At 42.5% G+C, this 21,299-nt stretch overlaps 1 protein-coding gene across 2 annotated transcripts in view; it reads right to left on the reverse strand.

Moving 5' to 3' along the window:
• The window catches only part of GABBR2 (gamma-aminobutyric acid type B receptor subunit 2), a 608,047-nt gene that overhangs the window by 488,886 nt on the left and 97,862 nt on the right, over positions 1-21,299 (reverse strand). For both annotated transcript variants that reach the window (XM_053243867.1, XM_053243869.1), the window contains one exon: positions 7,619-7,756. In XM_053243867.1, the coding sequence (XP_053099842.1) occupies positions 7,619-7,756 (138 nt within the window). The remainder of the gene's footprint in view (positions 1-7,618; positions 7,757-21,299) is intronic.

The following is a 21,299-nucleotide window of genomic DNA, read 5'->3' on the forward strand; positions in this document are numbered from 1 at the left end:
AACTCCCACCACATCTGCACAATACTGCTATAATGCATTCAACCTATTTAACAGGGGCACAAACCCTGCCAAAGGAGCTCTGAGGCCTAACAATCTCGAAGCACCATTATCAAAATACTATTCTTGAGAAGAAGCAAGGGGGGAAAGGGGGGTGAGAGGGGGCAAAGCACAGTTTGCTTGTTTGTTTGTTTGTCTCATATATTTCTTTCTAGGACCTCTACTGACACAAGCAGTTTTTTAATGGGCAAGTGTCAGTGGTGATGGCAGCAAATGATTCCTCTCAGCTTAGCACCTATTAACCAAGCCTATTTTGTTTTTTCCTGGCTCCATTTTATTTAGACATAGGAGAACAGAAAATGCCTCTCATATATCTTGGCTAAATATATAACATTCCATAAAAATAGAGTATCAACATTAAAAATACATCATAAACAAAAGAACAAGCCACAGAAGTCAACAAAATTATGCCTACAACATTATAATGAAATTAAAAGGCTTATAAAAAATTTGCACGACTGAAATATTTATTAAGCATCCACTGTGTGCTTAGTGGCACTAGTTCTCCAAGCATCATTCCTTGGATATACCTGCAAAGAAACCTCTTTACTGGCCATGGAACTCTAGCATGTGGCCACAATGAATACAGGCAGCCAGACAAATCCAAAAGACAAGTATTCTTTGTGAAATAGAAAGGCTTTCCCAGCTTATTTCTGTTCCTTAGTAAAACTGCGAGATATACGCATCATGTCTCACACATGCCTGAAATCAGTGCAATGTTAAGTTAAGGCAATTTGCATTCACAAACATATGAGCCTTTCCAGCTTATATATTCATGAAAGTTATAGCCAGATAACTGCATAATTAGTTCCACATGTCCAATGGTGGCTTTGAGCTTGCTCATGCAGCAACCGCTTTCCCCTGCCACACGTCAAACCACTATTGAAAAGGATGGTTTCAAGGGAAGGTAATGATAATAGCATAGCAACCTGTAGTTCCAAGGAAAACAATTAGATATCTCATTGGCCAACCTCTTGGGCATGAAATCGCTCTTTGGATTTCAATCACTGAAAAGTATGAACTAGTAACTCACAAATTTCACTTAAAACTTCTTCCATGGCTTCAGCATTCATGTTGAGATATAAGAGACCACATAAATCACAAAGGCAAGACTCACAAGTTACCAACTCAGCATTACTTTGCTACTGTGATCGAAGATGTGTAAATGACCCTTGAATCTACAAAAAGAAACCTTCTCTAAAAGTTACATATGAAGAACTTGTCCACAGGTATCTTTGAAATTAAAGATGCAGCTTATATAATCCAAAAGTAGGTTGCTTTTGATGCTGAATCAGGTGACACTTTAAGACTGGTTTGGATCCCTCCCCAAATATGACATTACCTTTATGCTTAATTTTCTATGCAGTTATATTGAAATAATAATTATACATCTGGCACAGTGGAGAAGCAACCTGACAAGAAAACAAGAAGCTGTTGGTTCAAATCTCCGCTGGTGTGTTTCCCAGAATATGGGAAACTCCTATATCGGGCAGCAGTGATATAGAAAGATGCTGAAAGGCATCATCTCATACTGTGCGGGAGAAGGCAACGGTAAATCCCTCCTGTATTCTACCAAGAAAACCACATGTCTCTGTGGTTGTCAGGAGTTGACACAGACTCGACAGCACAACCTTTCCTTTCCTATAGCAAAACTAAAGAGCAATTTGGACTTTAGAACTGTTTCAGTGTTCATGCTTATATCAATTATCCAACAATACAAAAGTTGGAAGTTTTTCCTTTTAAAAATATGTGTATGCCATGTTTACCACAACAGCACAAAGAAGTGAACAGGATTTAAAAAACTATTAATAAAACTGTTCTAGATGCACATATTTACAATTAAGTCATTAGCCATACAGCATTACGAGTTACTGAGATTAATGCATATATATAACTTTGCATACTTGTAATATTTTATGCAGTATATAATGCAATTATGCAACAGCTTTACACCTTTATCTTATACACAGTATAAGATGTGATTTGATAAGATATGGATTTAGAAACTATGAGCCAAAGCATTTTTCTCATGAATGAGTAACAGTTGGGAAGGGTCATAGAAATCACAACAGGAATCCCTCTGTCTCTATTTCTGAGTCTCTCATAACAAACTGAAAATAAATTCTGCAGAATTCTGTAAGCTTTCTTTCATCACAAGTTGTGTTCCAAGAGAATATAATCCCAACACACTGAAGCCTGATTCAGACATTATGTACTCTGTACACTTGTTGTATGAGTGTTCAGCATAATGTCTGAATCATGCTTCTGTCTTTTGAAATATTTGTAGTAGGCATAATTATGAGGAGGATACATTCCATGACTTGAAAAATAAGAGAAAGTATAATCAATATTTCCCCCTGTCTTTTGAAAACCAGTCATGACAAAACTACCATAAGCAGTGGCTGTAACAGTGATAATGGTCACTCATTTTTTATTTCATCAGTTATTACAAAATTATAAAATGTGAAATATGCAGAAGATATTATTTATCTATTTCATTTTTTAAAAATAGTTTCATGCTTACATGAGACCTTTGCTTTCTGAGCTGCTCTTCTGCTCAAAGTGAAGGGTTTCCATGGTCCAAGAAATTACCAGAATGTTCTCCCCCAAACATTTAGCCAAATATTATACCAACATGATTCAGTCAGTGAAAAACAAATTAATTTATATGAGCTCGCTCTACTAGCTATACTTAGCGGTTGCTCATTATTTTACTTTAGACATACCTTTTGTCTTTGAACACTGGCCTCAAGATAGTGCACAGTATCTGTTAAAAACAGTACAGTAAAGCAAATCCATGACACTACAAAAAGTGTATCCAAACAGTCTAATAATATTAAAGTTATTTTGCTTCTTACATTAATTTTAAGATAAAATGTTATTTTACTAAACATAAAAATATAATTTCCAGAGTTACTGAGTACTCAGCTACAATACTGTATGCTTGTTTTGTTTTACAAGCCCACAGGAAAAAGCCATCGAGCCTTACCATTTTCTTTAAAAGGAAGCTGAAAATTCAGAGAATACCATGACTGAGGAGGCATAACCCTGTGTGCAAACACCCCTTTTCAGGGCTTCAACCAGAGGCACCATTACCCCCGGACTTCAGGGCCCAAGTCCAGGTACCTGCTCTCAGAAACGCCACACTAGTGGCACCAGCAATCTCCTCCCCAAGACTGGAGCACCTGGGCGGTGCTGACATGCCAGTTCCTGCCCCCTGCTCTCACTGCTGCCTTTTTTCCTTTCCTGCCTGCCACAGCTCTTGCCATGGCCAGAACAGAAGGATTAGCCCTCTCATGCAAAAGAGACAGCTGATCCTCCCACTGGCCCTGGCAAGAGCCTACTGAAAATGGTGACAGGTGTGCATGTGATGGCAGATGCACGTGTACCTTGATAATGGCATTAGGGCGCATGCACGCCCGTCGCCATTTCCAGTAGGCTCTTGCCTCAGCAAGAGCAAACAAAGGAGTAAGGAGGAGGAGGAGACAACAATGCTCCCACCAGCAGCAGAGGAGGAGATGGGACAGTGGAGAGAAACACTGCCAGTTTATCTTTCAAAGTAAATGGAGCTAGGGTGCGGGGTGTTTACTTTGTTTACTTCAGTTTATTCTGTTTACTATAACTCTACAAGCTTTCTTTCTTGGTCTTAATGCCCCACAAGGCGTGTATATTCATGGCATGAGGGCTGCATGCTTTCTTCTGTACTACCCATGATCTGCCTTGGTCTATGAATAGTCAAGAAGCTTGAAACCAGAAACAGGTCCAGGTAAAGCACAGGAGGAACTCCTTTCTTAAGTCAAGGCAAAAGTACCATGAAGTTTTTAATAGCATTATTTATTTATTTGACATTTTTATACCACCCAAAACTTACATCTCTGGGCAGTTTACAACAAAAACAGAAAAGTTAAAACATTAGTTAAAACAGATAAATGACAACAAAGAAATTAAAACATTGGTTAAAATAAATAACAGCAAAAAGTTAAAAAATTACAACAATTCAAAACCTTAAGACGGTCAGGATTATTGCTTATCCCCAGCTAGCATGCCTACATACATCATTGATTTTTATTTTGTTATGTGCTTACTTAATAATTATTATTATAAGGTGCTCTAAAGACTATGTAGCTGGTAGAAAAACTATGTTGCAGGTTTTCAGTTGGCAGACAGAGCCACATTAGTTTTTGACATGTAATTCTCAAAATGGTTGCTAGAAATTGTGGTTGATAAATGTTCCATGTTGCATTTGAATTCATTGGCATTATGCAAGTAAGAATTTGGCCTAAGTTTAGGAATCCATCAACAGGTGAGCATAGTGTGTGTATGCGTATGCATATAGCAGGGCCCCATAAGGCCATTAGGTCGAAGTGGTAAAGTTACCTAGCTGCACTTCTGGCCACAACCCTGCTATAGCCGTTCTCAATAACGTTAACAGAAAGGCTACATGAAACGCACAATTAAAAGTTCCACTTGAGCAATGTATTAAACAAGAAAGCCTAGTGAGTGATTTTCCTGCTCTCTCCAATGTCTCAGTAAAATATTATCAATATGCTCCCACAATACCCATTGTTATCCTGATACTGTTGCCTCCTTTGAATTCCTCTCCTGCTAATCAATATTTTCTCTAGCAAAGCCATGTGTGAAGAAAAACATTTTTACCTGCATGCCATTTTTGCTTTGTGTGCTTAGATGTGCCAGTATGCTGTAATTTCAGTTTTAAGTTTAAAAGATTCAGTAAGCTGCAAATAAGCAGTATTTGTCCTTCATCTGCTCATCACATATAACTCTGGTAATACACAATTAAAGCTGCATTTCTTTAGCAATATCACCATCACATCACCTGACAAATCTGAGCTATATTCATGATTGCCACTTCAGCTATGATTTAAGAAACTCTCCCTCAGATCTTTTATAGCATTCATAATGTAGCCTGACAGCATATAAATCCTGACCTGGAAATCTGACATAGGAGGTTTTTGAAGAAAATGCCTCCAGGGTATTGTGCAGAGGCAGCTACAGCTTCCTACATATTGGGATGCTTTAATAAAGTTTGAGACAGGCAGCTTCCTATCTTTGATTCACACTATTTCAACAAGCTCAAGCAAAGAATCACAAACTTAGAGCATAATTCTATGCATGCTTCCACAAATGTTAATTCACACTTCTGGAATCACGATTCAGTGGGGTTTACTTCCAAGTAAGCATGCACAGGAGTGCAACTTCAGTCTTGGATCACATAGGAAACTGTGAACAAGGCTCCATCTGGCAAGAAACCTCCAGGTGAATACAGCCACTAATCACTGCAGCATCTGCTATAACTACCTACAGAGAATTCTCTTCCAGAACTGTTTGCCTGCCCATGGCTTAAGAACAAGGAAATCACTTCTCAGGACTGAACAGCAGATTAAGTCATGTTGTTCAAATACAATTTAAATATATTAAATCTGACACCAAGGTGCTCACAAGAGGTTTGCACATATTAAAATAACTGACTGCCAAATGAGAGCTCACTTATATTGTCCACTGACTGATAATTATTTTAAGATACAATCTTAAACCTGCATCTTACAACTGCAAACATCTTAGACGCAGAGGCTGACATCCAGAGCAGCCTACAAGCAGAGTGCCAAAAAGACACACCCATACAACAGAGAGCTTCCCTAGCTATGCTACAGTCATGCATGCAAGTGGTGGGAGTGAATTTTGGCAATGTGCTCTGGCTCCAGAAGTGCATGTATCATCCAAAAATATGTCCCTGAGGGCAATACAGGGCACTTCTGAGGCTGCATTGCCACAGCAGTAGTGGGGGAGATGTCCATGGCGCAGGCGTATCTTCCTGGCTTGCTACCGGTAAGCTGTTCTGGATGTCAGCCAGAGGTTTTAAAACAACTCAATATCCCACAAGATACAGATTGACCAGTTAAAGGAAGGTCACTTTTTGGTTACTCACTCAGCTGTTGACCTGGCAGCAATATTGTCAACACTGAGGTTATAATGTGGCATTCTGCTCACTAATCGCTTTATGTCTTTTCAGGATAATACAGTTTATTTTATACAAGCACATAAAAATACATTCCTGCCTGCCAGTGGAAAGATGATTATGAACAGAGAAATCCAACCCCAATATACCCTATTTTCAGGATTTATCAGAGTGTCCTGGACTATGTTGTATCAAACTTCACCCATCTGGTATAGACAGGTCTTAATAGTGTTGATACCTTTCATAGTCAACTATTCAGAGAGATCAAAGGATTTCACATTTTCTTTTTTCTTTTTTTAATAGACAGAAGCTGGCAAAGTTCACCAGGCTCAGGAGGAGAAATGAGCTTTGTGCATTTGTAATGCTCACCTTAAACAAAGAGTCAAGGAATTGTAAATGCCCAAATGATTTTAACTTAGCTCAGACTCACTTAGGTTAAAATCAGAGCCAGAGATGAATACTAGACTTACTCAACCCACCTTGATCTCCCAAACTCTCTATGCCTTCCCTTCAATTATTATTTATATTTTTTATTATTTTTATTGTTATTACCACTTTTTAACCAAAAACAAGTTCTCAATGCAATTTACACAGTGAAAGGTATGAGATAATGGTTCAGCGTTTAAAAGGATAAACACACCAGCAGGGATTTGAACCAACAGCTTCCTGCTCTCTAGGCAGGTAGTTCAAAAGGACAGCTTAATACAGGAGAACAACCACTTTTAAAAAGGTGCCCCTTTGACTGGGCAAAGGGCAGCAGCAGTGCATCTGCTATTGAAAGTAGGAATCTAGATTCTGATAGGGATGGGCCCGGACTGGTCTGAAGGCCATTAAAAAAGCCTCCGGACCAGTCCGGACTGGTCCGGACCTGGGTGGTTCGGTTCAGGTGGGGGGGTACCTTTAAGAGCGGCGGGAGGGTTTACTTACCCCTCCCGCAGCTTTCCCGCTCTGGCACCCGTAATCCTTAGAGTAATTGGCGTGGCAGGACACCTCCCTGCCGCCCCTTCCCCAGCGTTGCTTGTAAAAATCCCCAGGAGTCCTTTGCGCACACACGCGTGCGCACGTCACAGAGACGTTTGCGCGCGCTCGTCTTTGTGACGTGCGCGCGTGCGCAAAGGACTCCTGGGAGTTTTTACAAGCAACGTCGGGGAAGGGGCGGCAGGGAGGTGTCCTGCCGCCCCAATTACTCTAAGGATTACGGGCGCCAGAGCGGGAAAGCGGCGGGAGGGGTAAGTAAACCCTCCCGCCGCTCTTAAAGGTACCCCCCCTCCCCAGTGCTGGACCGCAGTTGGCGGTTCCGTGCACACCCCTAGATTCTGATGTCTTCCCCTCTTTCCTTCCTGGTGCATTGGTATATTCCCTGGTGGCCACAGGGGCCTCTTCTCTATGACCAGGTTTCAAGTGAGTAACCACCCAAGCACAACAGATATTTAATCTCACTGGATTTCTTCTTACTGAACTCAATCCAACTCCTTTAATTGCTGGATCACGCTGTAGAACAACAGGAACATTTAACTAATTTTTCAAAGAGTATTCCAACATTAAAGCAAGCATCAATCTAAAACATATTTATGGGTTCCTTACCTGGACCAAATTCCATCCTATTAGAGATTCAGCAATTATGGATGTTACAGTTGTACATACTCCACCAAAAACCATTAGGTGCATAGGTCCATATTTTATTGCATCATAGAAGGCTTTGAGTCCCTTTGCATTGTCACACTGGGGGGGAAACACAAACACACACATTTCATTACTAAATGCCATTAGTATTGGCCATATTTTTAAAAAATACAGTCAGCATTAAGCAGAAATAATGCTGAAGATACAGCAAAATATTCTACAAGCAGTTAACTATAAAGTAGTCCTATGATTCTTTGAACTATGTTAATGCATATAGCTACAGCCGGAATCTTAATGTATTAAAACTGAAAACCCATCATATCATATGTTAACATAATAGAGAAGCAGCCCAAAAGAAGTCAAGCTCTTTGTGATCTAATTGTGCAACGAAAATCCATCAAAATATTTGTCATTTTCACCGAGTTTTCTTCCAATTACTCTTCACTTGTTCTAATTAGCCCCTTTTATGTCCCTGCAAGCTGAAACTAGCTTTCATCCAAGTTATTTTATAAGGGCACTCCCTTCAGAATAGTGCTGTGGTAGATTTGCTGTTGTCTCATCAGTTGGATATACTAACTGCTGGTTTGTACAAGATCTTCTGTTCTTCAGTAACAAGGGATGGGGCAGAGTCAACTGATTTATGTCAAGGCAATTTAAATAAGCTTTACTATTTTGAATTCGTATAGTTACTGGTTAGTATGCATACTTGTTGAATAAGTATATCAATTAATATATTGCTTAATTGATAATAATATCAATTAAAATATAATACAGCATTTGTACTGCTTAGGAGCCTAATCTAAAGCCTTTGCTCATGCAGTAGTAGTAGTTTATTTTTGGTCACTGACCAGCAAAAATACAGAGAGAAACAGATACATAAGATTCATAAAAGCATTTTTTTAAAAAAACAAAAAACCTCAACTCAGTTTATATCAACTATCTTCATGCCTGCTGCACTGAGGAACTATATCTGCTAAGAGACAGATTCCTGTTTGGTTCTTTCTGTGCATATGCAAGAACAAACAGGCAGGATTACAGTACTCACTCGAATGTCAAAGCTACACACCTATTCGGAAAAAAGTTCTACTGAACAATGTGGAACTCAATTCCAAGAAAACAAGTACAAGATTGGGCTTCAACAAATGCTCAATACACTCCAGAAGCGACTGATGATAGCTACTGGGAAAAACAGTGTTTCTCCATGGGATGGAAAGTAAATATCTATGCTATTTAGTGTTCAAATTACAAGGGGGTCAGAAGGAGCCCAACTCTTTAGCTTTTATGTTAGTCCCCTTAGCTACTGTTTTTTAAAAGGCTACAGGGGCCATAATTAGATTAAAATAGGGAGGACTCAGGATGCAGTCTGTGGATTTAATTAAAAGACCATATCTTTTTCCTCCCTAATTCAAGCACTGCATGAATATTCTAATATGAAAATTAAAACCACTGCGGAACTCAGGTTGTTGAAGTGCATCAAATAAGTAGTACAAAATCATCCAGTTGCGCTCAATGGATTAACCTGATGAGATATTGGATGGCATGTCCTAGATTTCCATGCCTAAGAAGTCTTGCAAGTCCTTGGGTCTAGTATGGAACACAAAATAATAAAAATAATATGGCTATCCATACGAGCTGTGGGGTTTGCGGGGAAAGCGGGCTTGAGCTGCTCTTCCCACACATGAGCAGGAACCCTGCCCGGATCGGCTGCCCAGACGATTATCGGCTCTGTCATGGAGCAGACTGGGGCAGCAGGGTTGGAGGCCTCCCAGCCCCCAGAAGTCCCAGAATGACCCACGCAAGTGCATGGGGCATTCTGGCCCCCTCAACACTGGGAGGCTTGTTGCAGCCCCCCAGTCAGGGGCTACTCATGAGTCGCTGCAGCATGGAGCTGTGCTATGGTGACACACAATCAGATAAACAGGGTTAGCAGAGCACACACTCCGCTAACCGCATTTAAGTGGGGAGATTTAAGCAGGCTTGCCGCCAGGAGCCACAGAACTCCCGTTGCTTCCCATGATTGGGAGAAATCAGGCTAGCCTTTCCTAGCCTCAATATATTACATAGTGTGTCATTTGTAATGCTTAACCTCATAAGAACATAGGAACAGCCCTGCTGGATCAGGCCCAAGGCCTATCTAGTCCAGCACTCACAAAGTGACTTACCGGATGCCTCTGAAAAGGTACTGAAATATGGCCAAAGAAATATCGCCAAAAGGTACTGGAAACCTTGGATATCATACAAGTACAAGTGTCAGAGAGCAAAGATTGGCTGCAATTCCCTACTAAGTGTACACTCAGCGACAAATCTGTTTGTAGTTGCACAATGTGCAGGATGGCCCTATGTGGCCAGAAGACAAAAGTAAATAAACAAAACCTAGAACAGCTGTGGTAGTAGCTAATGATCTAATATATTTATCTAGATCAAGACTGCATAAACACTAAATACCCAGTATTACAGGTGACACTCACTTTATATATATTGCATGTGTGTGCATTGTAAACAAGAGATACTCAGTACCTGGCTGGGTTATTTCCCAAGTTGATTCAGTTTTGTCCTATTAATTTGAAGGCTGCCATCTTACATACATTTATCTGGGAGAAAGTCCCATTTAACACAGTGGGATATGTTCAGAAAAAGTGCATTGAACTTTTCTGTAGGGCTGTGCACAGAACCGCTTTAGGTGGTTCAATTCGAATTCAAACTAGACTCAAAACAAGCTGCCCAGTCCATGTACTGGTTCTGCCCAAACTGGCCAGTTGTTCAGTTCATGTCTAGAATGGGGTTAAACCAGTTCCATCATGGATCTAGTGCCTCAAAAGGGGAATTAGTAAGGATTGCCCTTTACAAGAACCATAGGGGAACATGGGGGAACCCTGCCAGGTTAAAAAGGCCAGGTAGGCAGGGTAGGTGGGAGGTTACCTTACCCAATGGCATCATGTGCGAAAGGCCTCCGAACATGTGGGGATGTCATTTTAATGGCCTCCGCGCTTATGCGGAGGCACGAACCAGGCCCCAGCCAGCCCAAGATGATGGGGTGAGTGCCGGCAGGGCCTATGGGAGCTGCTGCCAGCCCACTACTGCCCCCAAGGAGCTGCACCACCACCACAGAAGGTGTGGTAACCTCCCACCTGCCTCTCCACCTGGCCTTTTTAACTCCCATAGAGTTCCCCTACGGACAGGAGTCTATCTTTCATATTTTACTCCGCTGTCTCTTTTATAGGGACTTTCGAACTTGTTATATTTCCTCATTACTGACTGATTTCCCAGGACATACAGATGCATTTCACGTCAACTATCTGATCTCAGATCAGAAGGAAGAAGTAACATTTAAAGTTGCTAAGTTCTGTGAGGCAGCTAAGAATGCTAGACGACAGATGGTAAACCAGATTATGCAAATGGGAAACTGCTGATTAGGATGAGTCCATGTTCCTGATTGTATTATGTATATATTATTACTATATCATGTGAATTATTATGTATGTTTTAAATTTTGGTCTATGACCATAAATAAATATGATTGATTGATTGATTGAGTTCCCCTACGGTGCTTGTAAAAAGGAATTCTTACTGGATTCCCCTTTACAAGTACTAGAACCAGTCAAACCAGTTCTATACCAGTTAACTAGAACTGGTGCCAGTTCAGCTCGAGCTCAGACTGCCCCCCCCTTTTTGGAAGACTGATCCAATTCGAGCTCGAACCAGTCAAACCGGTTTGCACGTCCCTACTTTTCTGTGCTTTTAAAATACTTTTTAAAAGTTTTTTAATTCTTTTGTTTTTTTAGTCAATACTTTTCCATTTTGTTTGTTTTAATGTGTTTTTAATTGCATATTTTATTTTACAGTTTTATGAGCTGCCCAGAGAAAAATTTGTAATGGTTCAAGGATTGGACTAGGATGGGGGAGATATGGGTTTAAAACCCAACACAGCCATGGAACACACAGAGTGATGTTGGACTAAACACTATTTCTCAAACTGAGCTAGGTCACATGGAAAAGGGGAGAACCATGCATACAACCCTGATATCCTTGGAGGAAAGTCAGGATATAAATGTGCCCATTTATAAACATATTAGGCTGCTTTATATCAAGTCATACCAATGTTACAAGTAGCACAGTGTTATATCTGATTAACAGCAGCTCTTCAGGGTCTCGGTTGGAGGTCAGCCCTGCTGTCTGGAACCCTTGTAGCTGGAGACTGAAGCTGGATTCGGACATAAAGGGGAACCGGAGGCAAAGCAGCCAGAGGTCCCCAAGCCTGAATGTCCAAATGTGGGAAACCACAATTCAGACCCTAACTTAACCTGAGGGTTCACTCACCAAACTCCAATGTGAACCCTCGGTTTGAAGTGAGGTTTGCTGCTCAGGCCTCTGGTTTGTGGCTGCCTCCATTATTTCCAAATTCCATAATGCAGACAGCCTTCCTTGGGACTGGAGTTGAAGAAAAGAAACTCCTCCCACTCTCCATCCTGATTGGCTGCTACAGCTGCCCATCAATCAAAGGAGGAAGCCCGGTAGCCAGTTCCTCCTCTTTTCTGCTGTCTTGCAGACTGCAGAGAGGAGACCAGTGCTTATGTCTGAATTCGGACAGGTAAGTGCATAGGGGCAGGAAACCATGGGTCTATTGGACCCTCAGTTATGTGTTATGTCCAAATTCGGTCTGAATCTGGGAGCTTCTGCATTCAAGCAAATGCTCTTCTATGAAGCTATAATTCCTTCCATCTTTTATAATGCAGCACTGAAAAGAACCTATTCTATAGTACAATTAAGAGTGTTTGAATCATGCTCCAATAGTGTTCTTGAGTTTTCATCAACCTAGACCTACTTCAAGATCATGTTTTCTGTAGTTCAGCAGACATGTGCAATCCTGACCTTTGAGCAATAAGTAATTTAAGTGGTTATTTATTTATTTATTACATTTATAAACACCCCATCCAAAGGCTCTGGGCGGAGTACAACAAATTTAAGAAGACATAAAAACACACACCATTTAAAACACAGTGCTAAAAACAATATGAAAACAATTTAAAAACTATTAAAAACTATTTAAAACTAATTAAAATACTTAAAACACAATTTACAAACCTTGGAAGGCCAGGCCAAACAAGTAAGTTTTTAGGGATCTCTTAAAGGCCAACAGCAAGCCTAAACTGCAGATATCTGCCAGGAGTGCATTCCATAGGCCAGGAGCAGCTACAGAAAAGGCCCAGTTCCAAATCGCCATCAGATGTACCGGTAGTACCTGGAGACGGATCTCTCCAGATGACCTCAACGAGCAATGGGGATCATACCACAGAAAGCACTCTCTAAGGTAGACCAGACCCAAGCTGTTCAGAGCTTTAAAGGTAATAACCAGCACTTTGTATTTCACCCAGAAACATATAGGCAGCCAGTGCAACTGTTTTAAGACAGGCATAATATAGTCTCTCCAGGTTACACCAGAGATCAATCTGGCTGCCGCATTTTGAACTGAAGTTTCCAAACTACGTACAAAGGCAGCCCCATGTAGAGTGCATTGCAGTAGTCAAGCCTGGAAGTTACCAGCTGATGCACCACTGTTTTGAGATGGTTCTCTTCAAGGAATGGACACAGCTGTCAAATCAACCGAAGCTGGAAAAAAGCGCTCTTGACCATAGCCTCCACCTGAGATACCAGGGTAAAGCCTGGATCCAAAAGCACTCCCAAGGTGTGTACCTGTTCCTTCTGGGGGAGTGTAACCCCATCCAGCACAGGAAGATCTAACTCATCCCTGAAATTCAAATCCCCCCAAATGAGCACTTCGGTCTTGCCTGGATTCAGCTTCAATTTGTTATCTCTCATCCAGCCCATCACTGCCCACAGGCAGGCATTTAGGGAGTGAATGCCATTTCATGATGATGATGAGGAGGAGGAGGAGGAGGAGGAGGAGAAATAGATTTGGGTGTCATCGGCATACTCATAACACCCTGCACCAAATCTCCTGATGACCTCACCCAGTGGTTTCATGTAAATGTTAAAAAGCGTTGGTGACAGAATGGAGCCCTGAGGGACTCCATATAATAGCTCCTGTTTTAAAGAGGAACTGTCACCAAGCTCCACCATCAGGAATCTGGCTGAGAAATAGGAGTGGAACCACTGCAAGGCAGTGCCTCCTAGCCCCAGTTCCCCCAGACAATCCAGAAGGATACCATGGTCGATGGTATCGAACACTGATGAGAGATCCAAAAGGACCAACAGAGTAACACTCCCTCTGTCGGTTCCCCGGTAAAGGTCATCCATCAGGCCGACCAAGGCAAAATCAACCCCATAGCCCACTCTAAAGCCAGTTTGAAATGGGTCTAGATAATCGGTTTCCTCCAAAACTTCCTGGAGCCGGTTAGCCACCACTCTCTCAATCACCTTGCCCAACCATGGGAGATTGGAGACTGGCCTATAACTATCCATCACTGAGGGATCTAGGGAAGGCATCTTAAGAAACAGTCTAATCATTCCCTCCTTCAAACAAGGAGGCATTCTACTCTCCCTCAGTGATGTGTTAATTATACTAACTAGGCCACCTCCAATAATTTCCCTGCTACACAGAAGCAGTCAAGTCGGGCAAGGATCCAGAGAACAAGTGGCACGCCGCACCACCCCAAACAAGGGGCCACTTTTAAAGCAGATAGGAAGGATGCTTAGGAGCAATTGTGTCTACTGCCCTGGTGAATTCCCTATTCCAGGTTTCCACCAGGGCATCGACAGAATTGCCAGCACGAATATTAAAACCCTCCAAGGCTTTCTGGAATCCTATTGGGTCCAGCAGCCATCTCAGGTGGACCATCTTAATAGGTCCTCCACCCCTGCAAGGCTGGTTGTGGCTGTGAAACCATCCTTAACCTGGTAGTGGTCCATTCATGACAATGGGGAAACCACAGGATCCCGCACCCATGGAACACCCCACGAACAAAAGACCAAATCAAGTGTGTGGCCGGCAACATGAGTTGGTCCTGAAACTAGTTGGGATAGGCCCATAGTTGTTGTCATGGCCACTATGAACTCCTGAGCTGCACCAGACAAGTCAGCCTCACAACGGATATTGAAGTCCCCCAGCACTAAAAGTCTGGGTGACTCCAAGACCAGCTCCGTCAGCTCAGTTAGGCAGTGGTGTGGACGGTATACCAACAGAATCCCCAATCTATCCCTAGTTGCCAGCCTCAGAAAGACACACTCAATATAAGTGAACTGTCACACAGGGGCCCTGGTAAGGGAAATGGTATTCTTATGGACCAGAGCCACTCCACCACCACCCCCGCCCACTTCCCCAGCCTGCTCCACAACAGAGTAGCCTGGGGGAAGAAGCTGGGCCGAAACTAGGCCCCTAGCCTCTCCCATCCAGGTCTCAGTTATATTAGCCAGGCCAGCTCCCTCATTCATGGTCAAGTCATGGATGATTTCAGTTTTATTCTGAACCGACCTGGCATTGCAAAGGAGCAAGGCTAGGTTCTGTGGGAAGTTGGAACTGCTCCCCTAGGCCAGAGAGCTGACAGGGCAGCCGGAAGTGGAAACAGTTACTAAATTCCTAGTTTCCCTTCCCCTGTAACGGCCAGTTCCTCTGCCAATGTCAGATCTTCTATTCCCCATCACAACAGTAATAGCTGCCCCAGAGCTACCAGACGCACCTGTTAGAGGTTGTTGATTTTTACCCACAATAGGTAAAACAGCAGAGCACTAAGGAATGAGCACACACTCCAGTTACAGAGTAGGTAGCAGAGGATGGTTTGGATATTGCAACTATTTAGAGAAAACACATGGAGATCCTTGCATGACTAAACACTAAATATTTATTGGTTAAATACACTTAGATAGGAAAGACCTGTATCTAATCTAAAGAACTACATAATGGATAGGTAAGGAGAGAGAGAGAGATGTTTCCATCTGCTCTCTAGGAAGAAAGGAAGTATTGTGACTCAGCACAGGAAGTGCTGCAGAGTCAGTTCAGGGGTCATAGTGTAGGGACAGATAGGGAGACTCTGACTCACTGTCTCTACACCCAATGCCCCTAGTTGTCATTAGGACAGTTGGTGCAAAAGGTAGATGCACTGGAAGTTCATCTCCAACAGCACCCACCGCATCACTCTGCCTAAGAGAACCCAAACACATGACAACAAAAGGCCTGGCACAACCCAATAAAAGGAGGAATAACGATATTCAACCCAGACCTCCAACCCCACCTTAATATAACAACCCCCCCAACCCCAGTCCCACACCAAAGGCCTGGCACCAAAGGATGGCCCCCTTTGGTGGCTGGCTTCGGCGGCCGCCTACAGGCGGACCGCCAGCTCCACCGTTGGCTACGCCTTCAGCATGCCTTCCTCCAATATATGCTACCAAGGGCTCTAGAAATCTCCCCTCTCATGAGAGTTCTCTGGTCCTTAGGGACAAGTGGAACAAGTCAAGCACTCAGGTAGAAAGTAAAGGTGTTGTACGACATCAACCAGGCCACCACAAGCTGGTTCTTCAGGAAGTCTGGGTCTGCAAAAACAAACCTCCTCAGCCAAGACAGGAATGCGCAGGCAGGGTGAGACAGCTGTTCATCAGGAGAGGTCAGGGAGCTGACTGAATCTACACTCCTTCCTCTCAGACCTCAAATCCTTGGATTTGAACAGCACTGAATTTGTAAATTATTTTACATGGATTAGAATGAAATGAATTTATGCTCAAGAATTCATCTTGAAAACTTCTCCAAATTTTGATGTTGAATATTCACTGAATATTATTAAGCATTTGCTGGACATTTACTGAACATCTGATATTGTACTTTCTATCCAATTATATCAGATAGTGTTTGATGCTTGACGTGCAATGGTATTTAGTACCATTGACAGCTTACAAAATTTCATAGTTTATGCCCAAACCATTATGAACAATCTAATAATGGTGAAAAGTGCACTGTTTAATTTCAGGAGAAGCCAATTAGCCAAGAAGACAAGATAGTTCATATTGAGCAATGACACCAATGTCTCTGCTTAAGAACACTTCCATTAACAGAAACAGTACAATGTGTATGTCAGATAATGCAGATTAAATAGGCAAATAAATACACATTGTGTTTCCCCACATTGATTCTGTGACAACACATTAACAATTTCAAAGCAGGCACATTAGCAAGAAAAAAGTGTTATCTGTTATCACTGACAAAGTGTTTGAGACATATTAACACATATTTGCACCTAAGCTTTCTTAATTAAGCCAGTACTTCAGCTACCTTTGACAAAAGCTTAGGATGGTCTCTTTTCACAACATAGCAAAAAAAATCACAACCGGCGGGGGAGGGGGCTCCTTCCTCCTCATATTTCTATGGCCTGTGGCAGTTCTAACATAACTATTGGTGGGTAAGCCCCCCCTCCGGCCCGCCAACTCACATCAGACTGTCTTCAAAACAACCCAGACTGTTTTCCCCAAATTAGGACACTGCTTGACTCATTTCCAAACCAAGTCAAACTCTGCTTAACCTCACTTCCCACCTCATGGGCCCCAATCCTCCTTAACCTCCTTCATCCCACCCAACCTTGATCCTCCAAACCCTTTTCCCATCCCTTTAAATCCCACTTACTGGCTTTTGCAGCTGGCAGTGGCAACATGGCAGCAGAAGGCAGCCATAGGGGGACTGAATTTCAATTTCACATCCTAGCTTGTTTGCAAACTCTGGTTGGGACAAGCCTGGATTTCTTGGGTTCTGACATCATGGCAAATCCCAGTTTGTTTTAAACTAGAACTGGAATTTTAAACTTTCTCCCCTTGCATGCCAAAAAGAGTGTGCAAACCTGAGGCTTATGAACATCCTGCAAAACTATGATTAAACCATGATCCCATGTAACATCTAAACCAGGCTACTATTTTAGACCTGCAGTAAGAAATTGTTGGTAGTAAGGGTCTAAGGACGCAGTGGGGCCCTTACCACTTCAGAGAAGGAATCAGAAATATCCTTGGGTACCCTGCAGGGCACCATTGGATAGGGCCCTGTATTATTTAAATCAAGGATACAGGAAACAGGACCTAGATACACATCAGTCGTACAACATTCGCAACCACAAAAAATCTCACACTTCCACATATCTAAAATTATGTCCTAAGTAGCCTGGACAAATTTAACCATTAAAATACTATTAAACACTCCCCACTTCCCCAAGTGGAAACAAGTTCCTGAAGCAGTGCCACCTAAGTTTGGCTTCCTTTGGATGAGAGATCACTGATGATTTGTGGGGGGTTTTTTTTATAGTATTTGGCTTATACAGAGGATCAGTTGAAACCAAGCAACATGCGTGCTTTTAACAGGCAACAGTTCTACCACCTCAGATCAGATCCCCAGAGAGAGGCCTTGACCCCAAAATGCTTCAGATCTCCCTTATTGCCTCCGAGTTCCAAAACAGCAAACTGTTGTTTCTTTATGCACACACCTTACATAAGTTCCCCCAACCACTAAGCTTGAGATTCACCATGTCCAAGCTCTGGTTCCTCTCCATATTGCATAGCATTCTCTTGATATCTCCCAATAACAGACATCTATTGATCACTAAGGAACATTCTTATATCCTACACTTGTAGTCCCTGCCTCCAGTGGGGGAACTTAGATCTTGAAGGAGAGAAAACATCAGAGATCAGCTCCTTGAATGGGATGCCAGCAGAGATGCTGCTGTATTACAATCTTCAAAACTTTCACTTTGGTACTGCTATTATAAGAGACACTGAAGTTTCTCTTATAGTATCTGGTTCACTTTACACAGCATCTGTTTAACTTTACCTATGCACCACTGAAAAAGGCTTTCACAATTCTACATTTTCAAACCATGCCCATGGCATATCTGGAAGGGAGATTCCACAAACTTCCAATGGAACAGCACCTCTATCCTTGTGGTGCTGGCCAAGTGGAGCACATTATCCATTATGTCCTACATTGTCCCATCTATGACGTGATTGGGTGGGGAGGGGGAACATATTATAGATAAATGTAAGGGCTTGGATGCAGAATGTTTGACTTATCTTCTTAAGAACATAAGAACAGCCCTGCTGGATCAGGCCCAAGGCCTAGCAAGGCCCAAGGCCCATAGTCCAGCATCCTGTTTCAAACAGTGGCCCACCAGATGCTTCTGGGGAGCCCACAGGTAAGATGTGAGACCCCTCTCTGGCTGTTGCTCCCCTGAAACTGGTATTGAGAGGCATTGTTCCTCTGAGGCTGGAGGTGGCTCACAGCCACCAGATTAGTAGTCATTGATAGACCTGTCCTCCATGAATGTTTCTAAGCCCCTTTTAAAGCCATCCAAGCTGGTAGCCATCACTACATCCCATGGCAGAGAATTCCATAGATTAATTATGCACTGTGTGGAAAAACTACTTCCTCTTGTCAGTCCTAAATTTCCCAACCTTCAGTTTAATGGGATGACCCCAGATTCTAGTGTTGTGAGAGAGGGAGAAAAATCTCTCTCTGCCCACTCTCTCTACTCTATGCATAATTTTATAGACCTCTATCATGTCTCCCCTTAGTCACTTTTTACGCAAAGTAAAGATCCCCAGATGAACTGTACACAGTACTCCAGATGTGGCCACACTATAGATTTGTATAAGGGCATTATATTATTAGCATTTTTACTTTCAATCCCCTTCCTAATGATCCATAGCATGGAATTAGCCATTTTCACAGCTGTTGCACAACAGGTTGACACTTTCAATGAGCTGTCTACCACGACCCCAAGATCTCTCTCCTAGTTACTCACCGACAGCTCAGATCCCATCAATGTATGTGTGACGTTGGTGTTTTTTGCCCCTATGTGCACCACCTTTCACTTGCCTACAATAAAACACATTTGCTATTTTGTCACCCACTCTTTTTGGAGCTCTTTTTGGAGCTCCTCACAATCTGTGGTGCATTTCACTACCCTAAATAGTTTAGTATCATCTGCAAATTTGGCCACTTCGCTACTCACCCCAACTTTTAGATCATTTTTGAACAAGTTAAAGAGCACTGGTCCCAGTACCAATCCTTGGAGAACTCACTTCCTACTTCCTTCCATTGTGAAACTGTCCATTTATTCCTACCTTCTATTTCCTGTTCTTCGACCAGTTACCAATCCACACACATGAACCTGTCCCCTTATAGCATGATTGCTAAGTTTACTCAAGAGCCTTTGGTAGAGAACTCTATGTCAACCAAATCACCTTTATCCGCATGCCTGTTGACTCTCTAAAAGAACTCCAATAGTTTAGTGAGGCAAGACTTGACCTTATAGAAGCCATGCTGGTTTTCCTTCAGCAAGGCCTTTTCTTCTATATGTTTAACAATTTTGTCCTTAAGTATGCGTTTTATCCATTTACCCAGCACCAAAGTTAAGCTAACTGGCCTGTAATTTCTCAGATCCCCCCTGGATCCCTTTTTGAAAATCTGAGTTACATTGACTACTTTCCAGTCCTCTGGTACAGAACCTGATTGTAGGGACAAGTTACATATATTTGCTAGGATATCAGCAATTTCACATTTGAATTCCAGAATTCTTAGGTGGATGCCATCTGACCTTGGTGATTTGTAAATTTTTAGTTTTTCAAGACAGTTTAGAAATTCTCCCTTGTCACCTCAAATTGGCCCAGTTCTTCAGCCTCTAAACCAAAGTACTACAGGTTGCTTACCTGTCACTTTGGTTCTTCTAGTGGTCATCTGTCCTTTTAAACAAATGGGCTATGCGCCTGTGTAGAGACCTCGTTGAAACCTGACAAACTCAATTCTCCTGCTTTGGGCGGGAACCCCGCCCCAGCCACTATATGCAGCTGCGCCACTCCTTATCCCCTCAGTCACGGAGTCAAGCTTCAGTAGACCCCGTGGGGAGGACAGGAGGGCATGTAAAAGGACAGATGACCACTAGAAGAACCAAAGTGACAGGTAAGCAACCTGTAGTTCTTCGACATGGTCTCTGTCTTTTACACAAATGGGTGCATAACAAGCAAGCACCCAAGGAGGAGAGAAGAAACAGAAGCAATCTGTAAACTGCCAGAAGTATTTATTTCAAAAAACAAGTACATCAACTGAAAATTGATTGAAGGACACTCCTGCCAAATACAGCCTCATTCCGTGCCCTGGCATCAATAGCATAATGACGGATAAACGAGTGGGGCAAAGCCAAGGTAGCTGCCTGGCAGATAGCGTCCAATGGGACCGCACAATCGAAGGCGACAGAGGTCACCACAGACCTAACTGAGTGTGCCTTAATGGTAGCAGGCCGCTACTTATGAGCCAATTGATAGCAAAGTTCAATTGTGGAAACTACCCATCTAGACAGAGATTGGGCCAAAACTTGAAGACCCTTACAAGGCCCATCATAAAGAACGAACAAGGAAGAAGTTTTTCTCCACGCAGCAGACTGCTGGGCATAGTAGGATAATGCCCTTCTAACGTCCAAACAATGTAACCTTTGCTCTGCATCCGAGGAAGGATTTTGGGAAAACACAGGTAACGTGAGGACAAATGGTGAAACATAGATACCACCTTAGGAAGAAAGTGGACATCTGGCCTGAGCACAACCTTGTCCTTGTGGAACTGAAAGTATGGTTAATCAACCCTCGGGGCCCGTAATTCACTAGTCCTCCTAGCAGAGGTAATGGCCACCAGAAAGGCGACCTTCCAGATAAGGAGACGGGGTTC

Source organism: Hemicordylus capensis, chromosome 4 (genome assembly GCF_027244095.1).
Source record: "Hemicordylus capensis ecotype Gifberg chromosome 4, rHemCap1.1.pri, whole genome shotgun sequence".
Classification (NCBI taxonomy): Eukaryota; Metazoa; Chordata; class Lepidosauria; order Squamata; family Cordylidae; genus Hemicordylus; species Hemicordylus capensis.